The 19754-nt window shown below is 45.3% G+C and overlaps 1 protein-coding gene across 1 annotated transcript in view; it reads left to right on the top strand.

Annotated features, from left to right (window-relative positions):
• PIP5K1B (phosphatidylinositol-4-phosphate 5-kinase type 1 beta) overlaps positions 1-19754 on the top strand; it is a 193040-nt gene that overhangs the window by 61940 nt on the left and 111346 nt on the right. The window contains exons 5-6 of the mRNA XM_039249525.1: positions 4030-4182; positions 10356-10655. Coding sequence (XP_039105456.1) covers positions 4030-4182; positions 10356-10655 — 453 coding nt within the window. The remainder of the gene's footprint in view (positions 1-4029; positions 4183-10355; positions 10656-19754) is intronic.

The following is a 19754-nucleotide window of genomic DNA, read 5'->3' as shown; positions in this document are numbered from 1 at the left end:
TTAGAAAAGAATCTGAGGCTTTAATTAGAAGCAGATGATTAGGTCTGAATCCAGTTTTCTCTAGACAGCGCTTCCTGAATCACCCCCTAATTTCTCTATTTGCAGCCTCTCATTTCTGCGTTCTGTGTTGTTGTTTGACTTCCACAACATTAACTCCTATCCATAAGAAGGTTCTGTGCCAGGAATTCAAAGCCCGTAAAACAAAGAATCAGAATTCCTCAAGGGAGTCCGAGGGTCTGCCTTCACTGTTTAGAAGAGCTTCGGGTCCACACCATTATTTTCCAGTGTTTCAAATACATGCTGATACAAGAGACCCAGTTTCCTTCTTGACTCACCAACAGCGTCCTAGTGTATCTTTGGGTGGCCCTCTGGTCACTGGAGCTCAGCCCTCAGTACGTCCTGAGGCACTGCCAGCGTCTCCTCACCTAGGATGTGTGGACTCACTCTCCTCTGTGTGGTCATGCGATAAGAAATAGAACCGGCATTAAAATCCTTAGGGGCATCTGGGTGGCTCAGTCTGTTAAGCATCTGACTTCAGCTCGGGTCATGATGTCGCGGGTCGTGGGTTCGAGCCCCACATTGGGCTCTGTGCTGACAGTTCAGGGCCTGGAGCCTCCTTTGGATTCTGTGTCTTCTTCTCTCTCTCAAAAATAAACAAACGTTAAAAAAAAAAAAAAAAAGAAAAAAGAAACAGGAACGGCAGTAATTAAGTGGTCACTCTTTGCCAGGGGTTTTGAAAGCCTCCCCTTTGAAGACCTTTAGCTACTTTCTTGTAGACATTATTATCTTCATTCTAGAGATGAGGTTCCTTGCACTTCAGGATGCAAGTAAGGTACTTACTCCAGGTCACCTAAATGCTCCCTGGCAGAGCCATGATTTGAAAAAAAGGTGATTCCAAGTCCCATGCTTTTCCCACTAATCAGCTTTCCATGTGGATCGCACACTCACAGCAGGAAAGGACCCTCTGCTTCCACTGGGCTTTTATGATATCCTCTGTGCAGTCATAGGGCTTTTTTGGTTTTCCTTCCTCACTTCTAAGTCATTCATAATGACTGAGGCTGTAAGGCTGTTCAGCAAGAAAGCCTCAAGAAGCAAGCCTGGGGTCGCCTGGGTGACTCAGTCCGCAAAGCATCCGACTCTTGATTTCAGTTCAGGTCATGATCTCATGGTCATGAGATCAAGCTCCTCATCAGGGACTCTACGCTGACAGCACACAGCCTGCTTGGGATTCACTCTCCCTCCCCCTCCCCTCTCCCCCTCCCCCACCTGCATGTGCTCTCCCTCTCTCAAAATAAATAAGCCAGCATTAAAAAGAGAAAGCAAGCCTGGAGGAAAGAGAAGTGGAAGATGGAAGGCAGCACACAGTTATTTCTTTCTTAGAGGATTTTATTTCCCTCACCCATGTGCTGCCAAAGCGAGATAATTTAAAGTCAGCAGCTAGAACTGCCTTTTAATTGTTTTTCTCATGGTTTTTCCCTCCCTCCTCCTCCTCCTCCTCCCCTCCTTTGAGACTCTTCTGTGACGGGGACTTAAATATTCAGAAACCCAGATAAAAAGCTCTGGGCCATGTTTCGGATGCCTCCATCCTCAGGCTACAGTTGTTCAAACCCCTGCCTTTCCACAGCTCTCGTCCCACGCACTGGGTCTTGACCCTCTTCTCTGCCCTCCGTGTTTCTCTGAGTCAGGAATGGGGATCCTCAGTTAATAAACAGTGAGCTTCATAACCAAACGTTGACTTCTCTTCTGGGTTTTGTTGTTTTTGGGGGGTTTTTTTGTGTTTGTTTTTTTTTTGAGGTTTTTGGTGAGATCGACAGCCCTTTACCTTATCGGTGAAGTTCAGCCCTTTGCCTGCCAAAAATTCATTTCGTGCCTGCTGTGTGCAAAGGCACCGATCCTGCACCGTGTCACAGCATAGGGTGCAAGTAGTTGGTGCCCTCGCAGGGTTCTGCGGCCAGATGGGGTCTCAGAATCATGAACAGGCATTTGGGGTAGTGGTCACTCCGTGATGAGGACTGGAGATGCAGTGCCCAGGAAGCAGATGGTCTAGACTCCCGGAATCAGGAAGAGGGTTCCAGAGTCAGGGCTGTCCAGCAGACACTGCACGCAAGGTCACGTAGCCGCTCCCTCGCTGTGCACCCTGCATCTTCCTTTTGTCAACCTGCAGTGGCATATCGGCAGAGCAGAGTGGCCGGTTGTCAGACTTTGCAACGGCTTTCAGCTCCCTTCGGGAGAAGGTCCCAGTGCTCGCAGTGGCCCGTGCCGCCCTATGCGGTCAGGCCCACCTACCTGCCTTCTGGCTCCTCTCACTCTGCTCCGGCCACCGGCCCCCTGGCTGTGCCTTGAGCTTGCCAGGTTTGCGTTCGAACCTCCCCTCTTCCTGACCCGCCCTTCCCCCAGACAGCCAGGCCTCTGCTCAAAGGCCACCTTCCCAGCGAGGCTTTGGTGACCCACCTGCTTAAAGTGTATTGCAACCCAGTCCTCAATCCTTGCCGGGACTCTGCCCACTTTCCCTGCCTCATCTTTCTCCGCAGCACTTAGCACATTCTGATGTATAAGTTTTTTACTTGGCTCCCGCCTGTTTTCTCCTCCTGGGCTCTCAGCTTCATGAGGGCCTGGGACATGACAGATGCTCAACAGAAGTTTTCTCAGTGTTAAATGAACACATGAATGAGTAGCAGTCAACCCGGTGAAGGTAGAATAGAGGTGGTTGGGGATAAAGGAAAACGCAGAATTCTAGTAGTTGAGAGTCACTCTCACATTTGAGAATATGGGAAGTAGCTCTTTGTGGCTAAAGCTGGATTTTAAGGAGGAAAGTGATGGAAGAGTAGGTTGGAGGGCCCGGTGGGGCCTTTCATGGCCTTGAAGCTGTTAAGGGATTTGGATGTTCTCATCTCTCCAGACATCGGAAACCACTGAAAGATGTGATGGCATGGAAGACCTTGGTCAGATTGGCATTTTAGAAAGATCTCCGGTTTCCTGGTGGGAAATGCAGCCGAGAAATGGAGAGTGGATAGTTGAGGCAAGGTGGAGTCTCCCATAGTAATCAAGGCATGACATAAAACCACTGAACTTGGGATTTGAGCAAAAGCAATGGCAGGAAGCAGGCAGATATCATCACTAGTCTGGATATGAAAGGTGAGGAAATGGGGGCATCAGGGATGATGCCTAGGTTTCTGGTTTGGGAACAGAGTAATGTTTCTGTTCCCTGAGGGAAAAGATAGAGGTTGGAAGGATGCACATGATGTAGAGTTGCCATGTATGGTCGGGTAGGGTGTGCACTGCCCAAAAACACCTGGCTAAGCTAAAGGAGCTAAGGCTGGAATCCAGCCTTTCTTTTACTCATCAACCTTGTATCTGACCTAGAGCTACATCTGCCAGAAGAAAGAGGCACCTCTTTCTAGTTACTACAAAAGCATCATAGGGGCTGACCATAACCCTGGTATGAATTTGATTTTGAACTTGTTACAGGTGAAGTGCTTGTGGTGTAGCCAAATAGAAATATCTATTAAAAAGTTAGGAGTACAGGTGTAGAGCCTTATGAAGAGATCTGGGCTGGAGCTAAAGGTGTTCCGAGTCATCTCCTTGTTGAAACCATGTGTGAATGATATCTTCTGGGAAAGCAAACAGTGAGAAGAGAATAGGTGTTAGTGTTCAAGTGACAAATACACAGGGTGAGTCATAACCGTCAGCCGTTATTTTAGGGGCACTTGCTGAAAACAAAGCACCTTAGACAACAGTACTGTTTACATTGGCTCATTGGAAAGCTGTGATGATTCAGGATTCTGCCCTATGATGCTGGGGGTGGGAAGACATTTCTCTTTGTCATTGAGTTATTAGATAAGTGGATCAATTAAATTTTTAGAAACCTCACAGAGCCCTCTTAGTATACATAGAGCCCTCCTTTGAAAGCTCCCGGAAGAGAGCTTCCTGTTTCAGAAAGGTCAAGATGCGTAGTCCTCTGATTTGCCTCCTGGGAAGCATCGTGTACACTGAATATGTTTTTAATCGTTTATTTATTCACTCTTGTAGTTTTCCATCTGCAGCGAGCCTCTGATAGAGCTGTCCAACCCGGGGGCCAGTGGGTCCTTGTTTTTCGTGACCAGTGATGATGAGTTTATCATCAAAACTGTGCAGCATAAAGAAGCTGAATTCCTTCAGAAGCTACTGCCAGGCTATTACATGGTAAGAAACCATCCATAATTAAAATTCATACTTGAAGTATATTTTCCACAACAGTTTTTGTCCCCTATGTTTTTTAAAAATGTTTTACCTAGCTTTCTTTACCTTTTATTTATTTTTGAAAAAATTTATTTTGAGACACAAGCATGAGCAGAGGAGGGGCAGAGAGAGAGAATCCCAAGCAGGCTCCACGCTGCCAGCACAGAGCTCAATACGGGGCTCGATCTCACGAAACCACGAGATCATGACCTGAGCCTAGACCAAGAGTTGGACCCTTAATCAACTGAGTCACCCAGGCGCCTCTTTTCCTGTGCTTTTTCATAGTGACCTTGTGCCGTGTTTCTTTCCCTTTGGTGAGCTCTGCTGAGCATTTGGATTCTACTGTGACAGTAATTGGATAGATTTTACCAAGTGAAGGAGACTTGTTAGTAGAGCATCTTAATCCACAGTCCTGGGTTCAAATCCCGGCTCAGCCATCAGCTAGCAGTATGACCACGAGTAAGCAACATAAGCTCTGAGCTTTAGTCTCCTCAGTCTTTAAAAGCTGGAAAATACGTGTCTTTGACACTTGTGAGAAAGGAAGGGTGCAGGATAAAAGAAGCCGTGCATTACAAGGCTCTTGGCACCCAGTACCTAGTAGTAATATGAAAGCTTATCGTTCACTGAGCGCTAAGCTGCCTGTGAAACACAGCTGTAAAAATAACTGTGTAATTTCAGATTCTGCTGGAGACATTAAATGCTGTAAATGATAGGGATCAAAAATCTAAATAAAAATCTTAGTGGACAGCAAGCACAGATTTTAAAAGGTTTGATCCTGGGGCGCCTTGGTGGCCCAGTCGGTTAAGCATCTGACTTCGGCTGAGCTCATGGTCTTGCTGCTTGTGGGTTCGAGCCCTGCGTCAGGCTCTGTGCTGACAGCTTACAGGCTGGAGCCTGCTTTGGATTCTCTGTCTCCCTCTCTCCGCCCCTGTCTCGTGCTCGCGCTCTCTTTCTCTCTCTCTCAAAAATGAACAAACATGAAAAAATTTTTTTAAAGGTTTGATCCTAAACAGAATGGAGATCTTTTTGGAGCATATTCTCTATCTACTTAATATTAGAGAAAACAGAAGATCCAGAAAAGCTAGAAAAATGCAACCAACTCTCATTCTTTTTCCAGAGATACATATTACTTACACTTGGTGTATGTCCTTCCTGATGTATTCTATTCATATACGCATTTCTAAATAACATAAAATTGGGATCGAACTGACATTGCACTTTACTAACCTGCTATGTGAGTGAGTGTTGAACTTCTGTAGTTCTAAGCTTGGATACACTAACCGCTTGTTCTAGAACTGCATTGTCCAGAAGGTTCGTCATTAGTCAGATGCAGCTATTAATTTGAAATTCATTAAAACTAAATGAAATTTTAAAATTTAGCCAAACAAGTGATTTATCCCAATCCTAGTTGTAAGCTAGTGTGACAAGTATACCCAGTTAACAAGAAAAAATGTGAACATCATTGATGATCCAAATAAATGCTGAGTAGAAATGAAGGCATTCGGAATTCAGCATCTTTTCTTAATTAAAATTCCCTAGGGGCACCTGGGTGGCTTAGTCATTTAAGCGTCCGACTTCGGCTCAGGTCACGATCTCCCAGTTCGTGGGTTCGAGCCCCGCGTCGGGCTCTGTGCTGACTGCCAGCTCGGAGCCTGGAGCCTGCTTCGGATTCTGTGTCTCTCTCTCTCTCTGCCCCTCCCCTGCTCATGCTGTCTCTCTCTCTCTCTCTCTCTCTCAGAAACAAAAACGTTTTAAAAAAATTAAAATTTTTTCAATTGGGAGGGAAGTTTTTAACATAAATAAATAAGTGAACACACACATACTGTGCACTTATCTGTCTCCAGGAGCTCACCTAATACCTATGGAGAAGGACACCAGCCCTTTCATCGGAAATAATAGGAAACGATACAGATGCCCTCCTTTAGGGGGCCTTTCTGGTACATTTGTGAGAATTTCTAGCAATAACTTGTTGTGTACAAAAAGAAATAGAAAAGCATAAACACCATTCTCTGTAAACAACACAGTTAAAAAGGAGCACAACTTCAAGACAATGAGCCAGCAGTTTCTAGAGGTAATGAGAGCCCAGATTTGCAGGATATAAGACACATCTACACACTCCATTATGTTCCATTATAGGGATCATACAGACTAGGAAAATTGAAGGGGAAAATGAGATCCTGTTTATGATGACAGGAACATGTAATGACCAGTATTAGAAGAATAAAGATACAAATAAATGAAGGCGTATTATAATTCTGACAGGGAAGTCAAATTATAGTAAGAACTATAGTGTGTAAACAACAACTCCTCCAGAAAATTTTTTAAGTTAGTTTGTTTTGAGAGAGAGCGAGCATGAGCAGGGGAGGGGCAGAGAGAGAGGGAAGGAGAGAGAGAGAGAGAGAGAGAGAGAAAATCTCAAGTAGGCTCCACACTGTCAGCACAGACCCTGACTCAGGGCTCGAGCTCATAGAACTGTGAGATCATGACCTGAGCCGAGATCAAGGGTCCAATGCTTAACCGGCTGAGCCACCCAGGTGCATCCCTCTGAAAAGAATTTTTGTAATAGGAACTCTAAAATGCTTGCATCTGTAAAAACAAATATATAAGATCAATATGAAAAACTACAAATTGTTATTGAGGGACAAAAATACTTCTAAAATAAGGAGACATGCATCGTTCCTGAGCCCAGCGTGAGGATTTCAGTTCTCCCTGATCAGTTTATAAATCCAGTCTAATTCCACTTGTTAGGGCTTCTTTGAGAAAACACCAAGTGTCAGATGACCCCATTGCTACAGATTAGCCCGGGGACTCCAGGGCCCCTGGAATGGGAGACAACGGTGGCTTCTGTGGGGGCCGAGGACCAGGAGTGGATCCTGATGATGAAGCTGGGCCGCCTGGTCAAGGACGTGAAGGTCACGTCCTGGAGGAGACCTGTCTCTTCTCTCTGCTCATCGCGGAATCTGAGATCACAGACTGTTTCCCGGGGGCGTCCCTCAAGGATGAGGTTTTGAAGACTATGCTGGCACAAAAGCAGACCCGTGCTGGCCAGCAGACCAGGTTCTAGGCATTTATTGTCATCGGCGAGGACAATGGGCACGTCGGTCTGGGTGTTAAATGCTCCAGGGAGGTAGCCACTGTCATCCATGAGGCCAGGATCCCCGTCAAGCCCTCCATTGACCTGTGTGGCGAGGTGACTCGGGGGACACGATCGTCAAGCCACACACCGTCCCATCGGGGTGACCGGCCGCTGTGGCTCTTGCTGGTGCGCCTCATCCTCGACCCCAGGGACACCGGTGCCTTCTTAGCCCCTGTGCCCAAGATACGGGTGATGCCGGTCCTGACGACCGCTACACGTCAGCCAGGGACGGCACTGCCACCCGGGCAACTTCACCAAGGCCACTTCTGATTCCCAAGACCTGTCTCTCCCCGCCCTCTGGAAAGAGACTGCGTTCATCAAGTCTCCCTGTCAGGAACTCACTGACCACCCTGTCCAGACCCACGTCATCTCCGTGCAGAGGACCCAGGCTCCCGTTCTGCTCACCACATAGTTTTATACAAGGAAACCAAGTGAACTAAGGCTGTGTTAAAAAAAAAAAAAAAGTGCCAGTAAGAGTTTTCCCTGAACTGATTCATTTGAAAGTGAAAACAAAACAAACAAAAGAAAGTGTAAACAAATACCATTTTAAGAGCATTTAAAAAAATAAACAGTGGAAGGGGAAGGTTGTAAGAATAGACAAAATATTTTTGATAAATAATTAAAATGGTGAACCCGCCGGAACATATACCAAAAAAAACCTATAAATCTATACGACTATTAAAGATGTGGAATTAGTACAGTTCTAGACAAATTGATCAATCAATTCAGACAATTCCTTTTTTCAGATCTTTCACACACACACAATCATTCCACGTGGAGTAAAAACCAAACGTAAATTACCAAAACTGTTAAAAATTTGGGATAGAAGAAATTTATAACCTTGGGTTATAACATCTACGTAACAAGTATACATATGTATGTGTATATGTGTGTGTGTGTTTATCTATATATACCAGATACAAAATTAATGTAACCACATAGAATATTTCTGGAATGATAGAAAGTTGGGACAGTACTTAAAAGTTGGGAATTGGGAAGGGATACAGTTGTGCTATTTCGAAGGGGCACATGGACCCGAATCTATACAGCAGCACTCTCAACGATAACCAATGTATGGAAAGAGCCCACATGTCCATTGATGGATGAATGGATAAAGAAGATGTGTGTATTTATACATACGTATATGTGTGTGTGTGTGTGTGTGTGTGTATATTATATATATGTACAATGGAGTATTACTCGGTATGATGTGTACGTACATCAATATGTATATATTGGTGGATGAATGGATAAAGGAGATGTGTGTATATATATATGTATATATATATGGTATGTGTGTATATATGTACATATATGTATATGTACAATGGAGTATTACTCAGCAATCAAAAAAGGATGAAATCTTGCCGTTTGCAACTATATAGATGGAACTAGAGGGTAATATGCTAAGCAAAATTAGAGAAAGACAAATAGCACATGACTTCACTCATATGAGGACTTTAGGATACAAAATAGATGAACATAAGGGAAGGGAAGCAAAAATAATGTAAGAACAGGGAGCGAGACAAACATAAGAGACTCTTAAATACAGAGAACAAACAGGAGGTTACTGGAGGGGGTGTGGGAGTGGGGGGGGGGCTGCACGGGGAAGGGGCATTAAGGAATCTACTCCTGAAATCACTGTTGCTCTGTATGCTAACTAACTGGAATATAAATTTTAAAAAAGAAGTTGATAAAGGAAAAAGTTGGGAATTGGGAGGGTGCCTGGGTGGCTCATCATTGAGTATCCGACTTTGGCTCAGGTCATGATCTCACAGTTCTTGGGTTCTAGCCCCGTGTCCAGCTCTGTGCTGACAGCTCACAGCTTAAAGCCTGCTTCGGATTCTGCCTCCCTCTCTCTCTGCCCCTTCCCTGCTCACACTCTGTGTCTCTTGTCTCTCAAAAATAAACATTAAAAAAATGTTTTTTTAAAGTTGGGAATTGGGAGAGGGATCAGGGGTAGTAGGGAAACTTTTCATGACAAAAATGCCCTCCAGCAAACTTCTTAATTTCCCACCTACTTTTAAAGTGAAACCTTAAAAATAGGCATGTGTATTTTAATAGTAGAAAAGACAACATTACTGGAAGAAAATATTTGCCTTATAGAGTATAGGAAAATGATATATATTCAGAATACATGGAGAAACTCCAACAGTAACTAAAAACTACAGAAAAACGGGCAAATGATATGAACACAGAATTCTCTTTGAAATGGCCAGAAATACATTTAAAACATTACATTTCTCTAATAATCCTTGGTATTCCTGTTTTTCAGAAAGCAGGTTTCTGTTTTTTACTGACTGTGCTTACAGAGCTTTTAAGGCTTGATATTCTGCAGCCCTGATAAAGAGTGATGAGAGATAGGTGATCTCACAAAGTATGATTGTGAATTGGTCTGCCCATGTTGGAAGACTCTTTTTCAGGAGCTATTAAAATTTTAAATGCTCGTCTCTTAGACCCCAGCAATAAATTTTCTTTTTAGCTCCCTTAGAGCATAGTCACTCATGGCTCTAATCCATTCTTGCCTGTTTTTAGCTGGATCTCATTAGGGATTCTGTTTTCATTTCAGCCACTTTTGAAACCATGGGTTTGGAATGATAAAGTTACTGTCCCGGTGAGCCAACTTAAGAACCAGATCAGAAATAGCAATATTTTAGTAATGGCCTTTACATTTTTTTAATGTTTGCTTATTTTTGAGAGACAGAGCATGAGCATGAGAGACGCAGAGAGAGAGAGGGAGACACAGAATCTGAAGCAGGCTCCAAACTCTGAGCTGTCAGCACAGAGCCCAGCTCAGGCCTTGAACCCATGAACTGCAAGATCATGACCTGAGCCGAAGTTTGAGGCTTAACCAACTGAGCCATCCTTAGTAATGGCCATTAATAAAGCTAATCACATTCCATTTTTTATTGTCATACTAGATGAAAGCATGTATTTAATGGAGCATTATTTTGTGAAAATAGGAGACTTGAAACATTTTTTCCCCTTTTTCTCTTTTTAGAATTTAAACCAGAATCCGAGGACTCTTTTGCCAAAATTTTATGGACTGTATTGCATGCAATCAGGGGGCATTAACATCAGAATCGTGGTAATGAACAACGTCTTACCGCGCTCCATGAGAATGCACTTCACGTATGACCTGAAAGGATCCACTTACAAACGAAGGGCTTCCCGAAAAGAGAGAGAGAAATCCAACCCCACATTCAAGGACTTGGATTTCCTGCAAGACATGCACGAAGGGTTGTATTTTGAGACCGAAACTTACAACGCGCTCATGAAAACACTTCAGAGAGACTGCCGGGTAAGGAAGTACCCCTGCTGGGATTGCCCTTGGACAGGCGTCTGTGGTCATGTCACCTTGGTAAGAAATGTCCAGAACGGACATGTGGAGTCCCTTTGTTAACAATCCCAGGGCCCATCCATGCTTCCTTGATGTTGAATGAGATGGTGGATGATAAGGGAATTGTCTAGGAGGGTCCATGGATGTTAGTAAAAAGCTAAGTCAGCTTTCTTTGATAAAATTAAACAAGGATTATTTTTTCTTTGCATCCTCCCCTGTGGTTAAAACTGGAGGGAAAAGGAATTAGGAGCAGTGCAGTGATTAACAAGAAAAGCCATAAACAAACATTGGCACAGATAACATTCCAACCAGGGAGAGGAGTTTAGAGAATTGATCAGCAGATGCCTGGATACTGAATGTGGGTGCATTACACTTGCTGACATTATTTAGGACGATCATGAGTTAGTCTCAACACTTAGGGCAAAGATCGTAACGTGTAAACTTAGCCAAAGGGACTCTGAAAAGTGAGGAGGAATTCATAGCCCCTCAGCCTGCAGTTCTTAGGAACAAAATGACAAAAGACCCCAAATCTGGGAGAGAATTTTCCCGATAGGGTGAATTTACAGAAAGTAGGTAAAAGTTCCCTTGGAGAAAAAGATGAAAATCGAACTCTGATGGCTTCTGAAGAATGATGATCATCTGACAAAGACATTCTCAGAGAGAGTGCTTTGTGCCCTGGGTGAACTTGGGAAAACCATCTGGGTTGAAGCTACGTAGGGCATAGCGGAGGCGGCCAGGGCTTTCTCTAGGAGCGGATAGGCTTCTGGGAAGCCTATGGGGTGTGTCTTCCAGACTTTGGCTTTCTGGACCTCATGTGGGCCTGGACAGCTGACCTGCATTGGTGCGGGGAGACGAATCCTTGGGAGACAAATCCTTGCTGAGAAACACATTTCTCCTATCTTCTATTTATGGGTCTTTTCTTTCTGCATGTTAGGATGTGTATGATAATGTGCAAAGGTGCATCACTGAATGGATTGTTTGATAGCAATGTTACTCCACAGCTCCTATTTTTTTTTTTAACATGTATTTATTGTTGAGAAACAGAGAGACAGAGCACGAGCAGGGGAGGGGCAGAGAGACGGGGAGTCACAGAATCCAAAGCAGGCTCCAGGCTCTGAGCTGTCAGCACAGAGCCTGATGCGGGGCTCGAACCCATGAGCGGTGCAATCATGACCTGAGCCGAAGTCAACGCTCAACCGACTGAGCCACCCAGGCGCCCCTCCACAGCTCCTATTCTTAATGCCTAGTTTGCCAGGCTAGCCTAGGATTTTTTAATGTATGTTGCATTTAATTTTCTCAGCTTCCATTTGAGGTTTGTGACCATTGTCAGTCCCCTTTTTGCTGGTGAATCATCAGCCCCTTCAGGAGGTAAAGACACCTGCCCAGCATCACTTAGCAAGTCACGGGCAGAGCCCATATCTCTTTGGGTACAAAGTGTGTGCTCTTCACAATCGAAACATAAAGCTTCTCTATAAGGAATTTTTTTTTTAATTATCTTTTCACAAGTCGAAGGAACTAAGCCAACCAACAACAACAACAAAAAATGTCCAGCTGAGCTATTCAGATATCTGGGTGGATATGAATGATTCATGGTTTTCTTTAAAAAAGAAAAAACAACACACACACACATTTGAGTAGAAGCCTTTTCCTGTGCTCTCTCGGCCCTTTCAGGATGTGGGTGAAATGTGACTCTCATTCCCCAGAGTTTAGTACAAGCCTCTCCAATTTTAGATTTGCTTTCTCTTTGTGTGCCTGTGTGCTTCTTGCCTCTTGAATATGGAAAGCCATTTTTTCCTGTGTGTCTTCTAAACCACAGGTTCGTATGCCGGAGGGAAAAAAATGGGAAAAGTCAAATGTAAAAGAGCCATTGCATCAGATTTGCCTGTTTATTAGTGTTTCCTAGGCCCAGGACTCACAGGACTGTGTCAAACGTGTCGCTTCATCAGGAATGAGACCCTGGAGACTGGCTTTTTTATTTTTTATTTTTGGCAGATGTGTTGTTTAAAGGAAGGTCAGTGCAGAGGTCCTAAAGTTAACTCCCTCTCATCCGCCTGCTTTGATCTTGACTCAGACTATGAAACTTCTCTAAATGATACCCAATGTTTATCTCCAAAAGGGCTTTTCTCATGGTGCCGTGGGAGCCTTTAAATGCCTTGCTGTGAGGGAGCCTGGGTCCCTTCCGTGATCCACCTTGACCTTGACCAAGAACTTTGTGATCTGGAGTCAGCACCTGGTTCCCTGAAGCAGAGCTGCTTGGAGCAGCTCAGGCTCAGTTCCAGAATGGTGGGTCTCCACGGTTAATAGTCCTGGGCCTCTTTGCAAAACTGACGAAAGCCGTCAGCTGTCTCCCCAGAAGAATGCCCCTCCGCTCCCCAGTTCCTGAATCCCCGGGAACCCATGACCCCCCACCCTCCCCACAGGCTGAGTCCCCATGCCAGAGCCAGGCAGCGTCCCCCCCCCCCCTCTCATGTCAGGCCCTCGGAATGCCAGTACCCAGGATGGCCAGAACGAGATGTGGCCCGCTTGTCTGGGAGCGTCTCTTGGCGTCTCAGGTCCCTCACTGTGTAGAGCGGAGCTTCAATGCGGGCCGCGGGGCCACGGAGACCCAGGAGAGATGCGGGGTCACCCCCGGGGCAGGCGCCAGGGCACGCACCCCCGGACGTGCCCGGCAGGCCTGCTCTCTGCCAGCGCGACGTGACGGCCTCTGTTTCTAGGCAGCAGTCGGATGTCGTAGTTGAGCGCGATGAGGGTCTTCGAAGGCTTCGTGCACATGGGAGTGGGTGACGTCCTGGCGGGGTTTGGCCCCAGAGTCCCCCAGGCCGGCAGCGCGGTGGAGGCGTGTTTCCAGCCAGAGAGAACAGTAGAAAAGAGGCGTGAGGGGGCAGGACGTGTCCCCGAGCCACAGCTCTTGGGCGCTGAGGCGGGAAATACGAAGGGGGAGCATGTGAGGCGGGACGGAAGAGCAGCCGGGAGCCCAGGTAACGTCCAAGGCCCTTTCTGGTGGTGCCAGGGTCCTCTGAGGGCTCACAGTGGCCAATCCGAAAATCGCAGGCCTTTGGACCCCAGCCTGTCTGTCGTTCCCAGGCAGAGATGGGAAGCCTTGTGAGCTCGTGCTGACCAGGTGCTTCCTGCCCATTCCACGTCTTTCACTGTGTGGCTTAACATCTTACCCCAGGATCCCACTCCCCTGCGTGATCGCCGGCCTGAAGACACCCGCGCGGTGCATCCACCCCGCGTGGCCTGGGTCCCTTGTGCCCTGCCCCCCAAGGTCACCTTCCCCAATTCCCAGTCTGAGCTGCTGCTGGTCTCTTGGGCTGGAAACGGCCTGGGGTGCCTCGTCCCACAGTGAGCTGTTCTCTCCCCGCCTCGCTAGCTTCCGCAGCCTGAGCTTGGGCCCTCGTCTGTAAGGCTGGCCTGGCCCCTGGGATGGTCCGTCCCTGGCCAGCTCCCCTGCCCAGCACATGGGCCCCTCAGAACTCTCCTAGAAAATAATCTACAGGGCGCCTGAGTGACTGACTCAGCCGGTTAAGCGTCCAACTTTGACTCAGGTCATGATCTCATGGTTTGTGGGTTCGAGCCCTACGTCGGGCTCTGTGCGGACAGCCAGCTCAGAGCCTGGAGCCTGTGTCGGATTCTGTGTCTCCCTCTCTCTCACCCTCCCCTGCTTACACTGTCTCTCTCTCTCTCAGAAATAAATAAAAACATTTAAAAATTTAAAAAAAAAAAAAAGAAAGAAAACTGAATGTATGTACTTCATCTGTCCGTCCTGCTGAGCTTACTTCCTGTATGATTCAGACAAAGATTCTTCCCCAAAGTGCGGGGCGTCCCAATCCTGGGTCCTCCCCAGTGTCCATGTTGCTGTTCCTTAGTGGCAGTGTCTGGGGGAAATGGGCATGTGAGTAATGATGTCTCCTTTTTGGAAGCATGTCCTCTCCCTGGGCCTCACCCTCTGCCTGCTGTGACAGCACTCTGCACCCATAAGCGACCTTGACCCCAGGACCCAAGTCATGACAGCAGAGTACTGTCAAGACAGCATAGGTCACTTGCTATCAAAAATAGGAAGTAGGATTTATTCCAACCACCCCCATGTTGGAATAGGCTGAGAGGCCATTCTTTCTCCAGACTCAGTAAGTCACCATGTCCCATCCAGTCTGCCTTTTTTTTTTTTTTAAACATTTATTCATTTTTTGAGAGAGAGGGAGACACAGTACGAGCAGAGGAAGGAAGGACAGAGAGAGAGGAAGACAGAGAATCCCAAGCAGGCCCCAGGCTCTGAGCTCTCAGCACAGAGCCCAGCACGGGGCTCGAACTCACAAACCATGAGGTCATGACCTGAGCTGAAGTTGGCCAATTAACCGACGGAGCTACCCACGCACACCCCGCCCCTCCAGGCTGCCTCCTAAGTGACTCTGGGATCTGCCCCCTCCTCACTTACTGCCCAGCCAGGACCTTCATTGAGACACTGAGGGTTCATTACTGGGAGTTTTGCAGCAGCCGCCTTACTCCTTTTCAGGGTCACTGCCTTCCCCCACGTCCAAGTGCTGCTGCCAAAGTGATCGCCAGACCACCTGCCCGTGCGGCAAAGCCGTCTCTTCCCAGCGTGGGCCGTTAACAGCCTTCCCGCCCTGGCCCCTGCCACCCCCTTCTTCAGCTCCCTTTTCCACCTTCTCTCAGCTGGATCCAGAGCCCCTTCCTTCCCCAGCCATTCCCGTCTCCTGGACACATTCTGTGAAGGTTCTGGCCTTTTCCTGCGTGCTGGGCTGTTCTTCCCCGCTTCCCTTCACCTAGCCTTCCCCTGTCCCCTCAGGACCACTGGCATCACTTCCTCTGAGACCCCCCTGCCGTGGGTTTACCTCTTCTGTGGGCTTTCACGCACTGTATTATTTATTCACGTGCAAGTCCGTGAGCTTGAGAATCAAACCTTCATCGCCCTCTGTGTCTACATTGCCCGGTGCTTTGTAAATGTTTTTTGAGATAGTATTTGAACAAAGGGATATGCACACAGTAAACTATGTGATGACAGAGACACATTTAGGTCATGCCTCCAAGAAAAAGCTGTCTGGTGACTTCTGTGTATCTAGCTACTTTTCGAGTTCTGCCTGTTGAGGAAGGAGTATCCACTTTCACTGATGTGTCTGCCACGTGGTCATTGAGAATGTAATATAGTAAAGCAGATGATCTCCGTTTTGAATCACAGTCAAGGCACTTAGTGTCCCTGTGTTAAGCCATTTGTGTAACAAAAGTGTACTTATCTTTCAGTTGTTTTTTCAAAGAAGCAATATTGGCGGAGTCATTAAACTTTAATTCATACTGGCCCTGGTCTCCTTTAGGTGTATATATATTACCTGCCCAGCTAGACTGTAAATGTGTTAAAGACCAAACTCATTCCTTATACTTCGCAGCAGGTGCATTACCTGGCTTATTGTATATACTCAGTACATGTTACAAGATTATGTAAAAAACTCTTCTGAATTGGAATTTATGTGTTCATTTTGGAAGAATAATTAGGAACTATTTTTATATTCATTTTTAATTTACTATAATTATTTCTTCTCTGACATGGCTTCTCTTTGAAAAATCTAGAGTCCCATATCATTTAATTAGCTTGATAAATTACTACCTCACAATATTTATCGGTAACTCTGACATCGTTGCACAGTATATTAGCGAGAACTTGTGTTTATAATCCAAATATTTCTTATTCCTTCAAGTGGGAGGCCCATCAGGCACAGGCTTGGTAATTAATGACCCAAATGACTTACTTTACATTTATTATCATTTTTTGTTGTGCGGCAAAGTTATTAATTTTTAAATAGTGTGGAACCAATTTTCTTTTTTCACTCAAGTGTCTGTCACCATAAATATTAATAGGTTTCCAGAATTTAATGAAACCAGTCTTAAGAATACTGAGCCTTTTTGATGTGCAGAGTGGGATCCATCTAACTATGTGTGGCTCTAAATTTGTAATTCAGGGTCTTCCTGGCTCTGGGCATGTTTGCAGGGGTTACCAAGTTGCTTATTTTCTAATGAATTTAGCATTACGGCTAGTGCTTAGCCCTCAGCTCTTACTTTGTTCAGCATTAACTTTTTTCACTTAGTGTAGACCGTTTTTTTCTTTCTTTTTCATATTGGTTGCCTTCCCAGTTACCATTATAAAGAGGAAAAATGCTGGAGTGCGTGGGGTGCTTTAGTTGGTTGAGCATCCGACTTCGGCTCAGGTCATGATCCACCATTCATGAGTTCGAGCCCTGCATCGGTCTCTGTGCTGACAGCTCAGAGCCTGGATCCTGCCTCGGATTCTGTGCCTCCCTCTCTCTGCCCCTCCCCTGCTCATACTTTGTGACTCTCTCTCTCTCTCAAAAATAAACAAATATTAAAAAATTTTTTTAATAAAAACATGTTGAAATAAAGAGGAAAAATGCGTATTCCTCTTATATATATAAGCAGGAATATATAAGAAGATTAAAAGGAATATATATATGGTCCTATATAAAGACCATTATTTCTTTTAGGTACAGGAATATCACCAACTCCACATCTCTGTACCATGAAAGATGTACTTGCCAAAAAAAGGCATAAATAAATTCACTGTCTTTTAAATTATGTTTTACAAACACTCTAATCCCATGATGTATTTGATTTGCTCCATTGTTTTAGATTATGAGTTTTGCTCTCTGCATTATTATTATTATTTTGATACCATTGGAATATAAACACAAAGCAAAGTCAGCGTTGGTGAGCAAATAGATATAACCAACTCCTAGAATCAAAAGATTGCTTGAGCTGGAAAGAATCATAAAGGTCCCTGGGAAATAGTAGAATAGTGTCTTCCATGCTCTAGTCTGAGAGAAAATAATTTTGGACCTAGACGTCTGTGCTTAGCCAAGCCAGATTTCCTTGTGAGAATAAAGACATTATCACATTCTCAAGGACTTGAAAAAGGTTTCTCCTTATAAACCCTCTTCTACAAAAATTTTTATTTTGAGATAATTGTACATTCTCACGTAGTTGGAAAAAAATAAAACCGAGATCTCATACACTCCACACCTGATTTCCCCAGCGGTAACATCTTGTATGATCTTAGTGAACCATCAGAACCAGGAAATTCACATTGGTACTCTCCGCTGCCTTTTTTCAGATTTTACTAGTTTTATATGCACTCCTTTGTGTATCTGTGTGTGGGTATGTGTATATGTGGTTTTATGCAGTTCCGGGCATATATAGATTGACTTAACGGCCACAGTTAAGTATGGAACAGCTCCTTCACAGCAATCCCTTATGTTACCCTTTTAGATATAACTGAAGCCACCTTCCTCCTCTCCCCACCCCCAAATCCTGCAACCACCGATCTGTTTTCTTTCTCTGAAATTTTGTCATTTCAAGAATGCCACATAAATGAAGTCATACAGGTTGCAACTTACCAGATTGGTTTTTCTCCACATACAACCCTGGCAACCCATCCAGGTTACTGTGTGTATCAGTAGTTGCCCCTTTTCATTGCTGAGTGATATTTCCTGGTGTGGATATACCACCGTGTAACCATTCACCTGCTGGGCAACCTGGGGGTTTTCTCTAGTGTTTGATTGTTGCCCCCTCCCAAAATAAAGCTGCTCTGGACATTTCCATGCAGGTTTTTCGGTAAGCATTATTCATTTCTCCGGCAGAAGTGCCCAGTGCACTTGCTGTGTCACATGTAAGCATGTGTTTACTTTTGTACGGAACTCCCATGCTCTTTGCCAGAGAGCCTGTACCATTTTACATTCCCACCCGCAGCATATGAATGATCTCATTTCCTTTCATCCTCTCCAGCATTTGCTGTCTTCCATATTTTTTATTTTAGCTCTTCTGACAGGTGTGTGTTTAAGTCTCTTGTTTAAAAATTACCTGAGTATATGCCCCAGCAAAACAAAAGATAAATCCCATAAGGAAGCAGTTCAGGGACATAGGAAACAGTGGTGAAAAAGGACGCTGAAAAATTTACGGTTAAGTTGAATGGGCGATCGTGTGTCTATGGGACTTAATGCACTCAGTAGGGTTTCCTAAGAAGGAGAAGCCTGAGGCACACACAGGGCTTGGCCACGTGTGTTTCTGATAATAAGCCTTTCTCTGAGACTTTGAATACTCAGAGGACTTCCATCTAAATCTGTGTGATAGCCATCGGCATTTCTAAAGTATTTTGTAACCGCGTGGGTATGTGTTTCATGTCAGCCCACTAAAGTCTGCCCTCTAGGAGCACAGGAGCTCCAAGACTTCATTTTACCACCCCTTGAAACACTTAACAGAATAGCAGTTGGCTCCATGTTGGTCTTCTGGGAAAGCCTTAGAGGCAGCAACGGTTGAGGGTGTTTCCTGCTCTCCCAGTTTAAGACAACAACACACCTGGTCATCAGCCCCGGAAAGGGGTTGATGTCTGCACAGGCTTTTGCTGGTAGCCGCTGGTCCGCCATGATGTAGGTGGATGACAGCAGGGAGCTTCTGTTGGCAGTGAGAGAAGGGGAACAGTGGTCAATTCAAGAGTGTTTCAGGGAAGCTACAGAAATCACTGTATTGTATTGTATTGTTTTTCTTCTGTTTTCTTCTGTAGCTGTTCTTGACTTTCTACCAACTCCGGGATACCTCAACTTGAGCCAGACATTCTCAGTGCTTGGCAAGACCAGCTGTTCCAGTTTTTGGTGGAGGCAGGGTTCCATCTTTGATGTAACGTGTAGATAGCAAAGTAGCTGAGCCTTTAGAACACATGGTACATAATATGTAATCATAAAATACATGCACACAGTACGATACTTAACAGCTGATTTCCTAGGCGGTAAAGACACATTTCCAAGGCTTATTGTGTCTGCAGGTTGGTTCAGTTGACACTGATCATGAACTTGCTTGATATTATAGGTGGATTCTCCTCAGTCTCACAGTGGCCCTGTGACATAAGTGACTGGCACAGTTCCCTTTCTAATTCCTTTTCTAATATGAAGAAATAGAGACTCAGGCCAGGTGACACCTCGCAGGTCCCCAGAGCTCACGTGCTGGGTCACAGCTTACATCCAGGGTGACTCCAGACCCCAG

This window comes from Hyaena hyaena, unplaced genomic scaffold (assembly GCF_003009895.1).
Source record: "Hyaena hyaena isolate Hyena2069 unplaced genomic scaffold, ASM300989v1 scaffold_341, whole genome shotgun sequence".
Lineage (NCBI taxonomy): Eukaryota > Metazoa > Chordata > Mammalia > Carnivora > Hyaenidae > Hyaena > Hyaena hyaena.
This window is presented reverse-complemented; position numbering and strand designations above follow the sequence as displayed.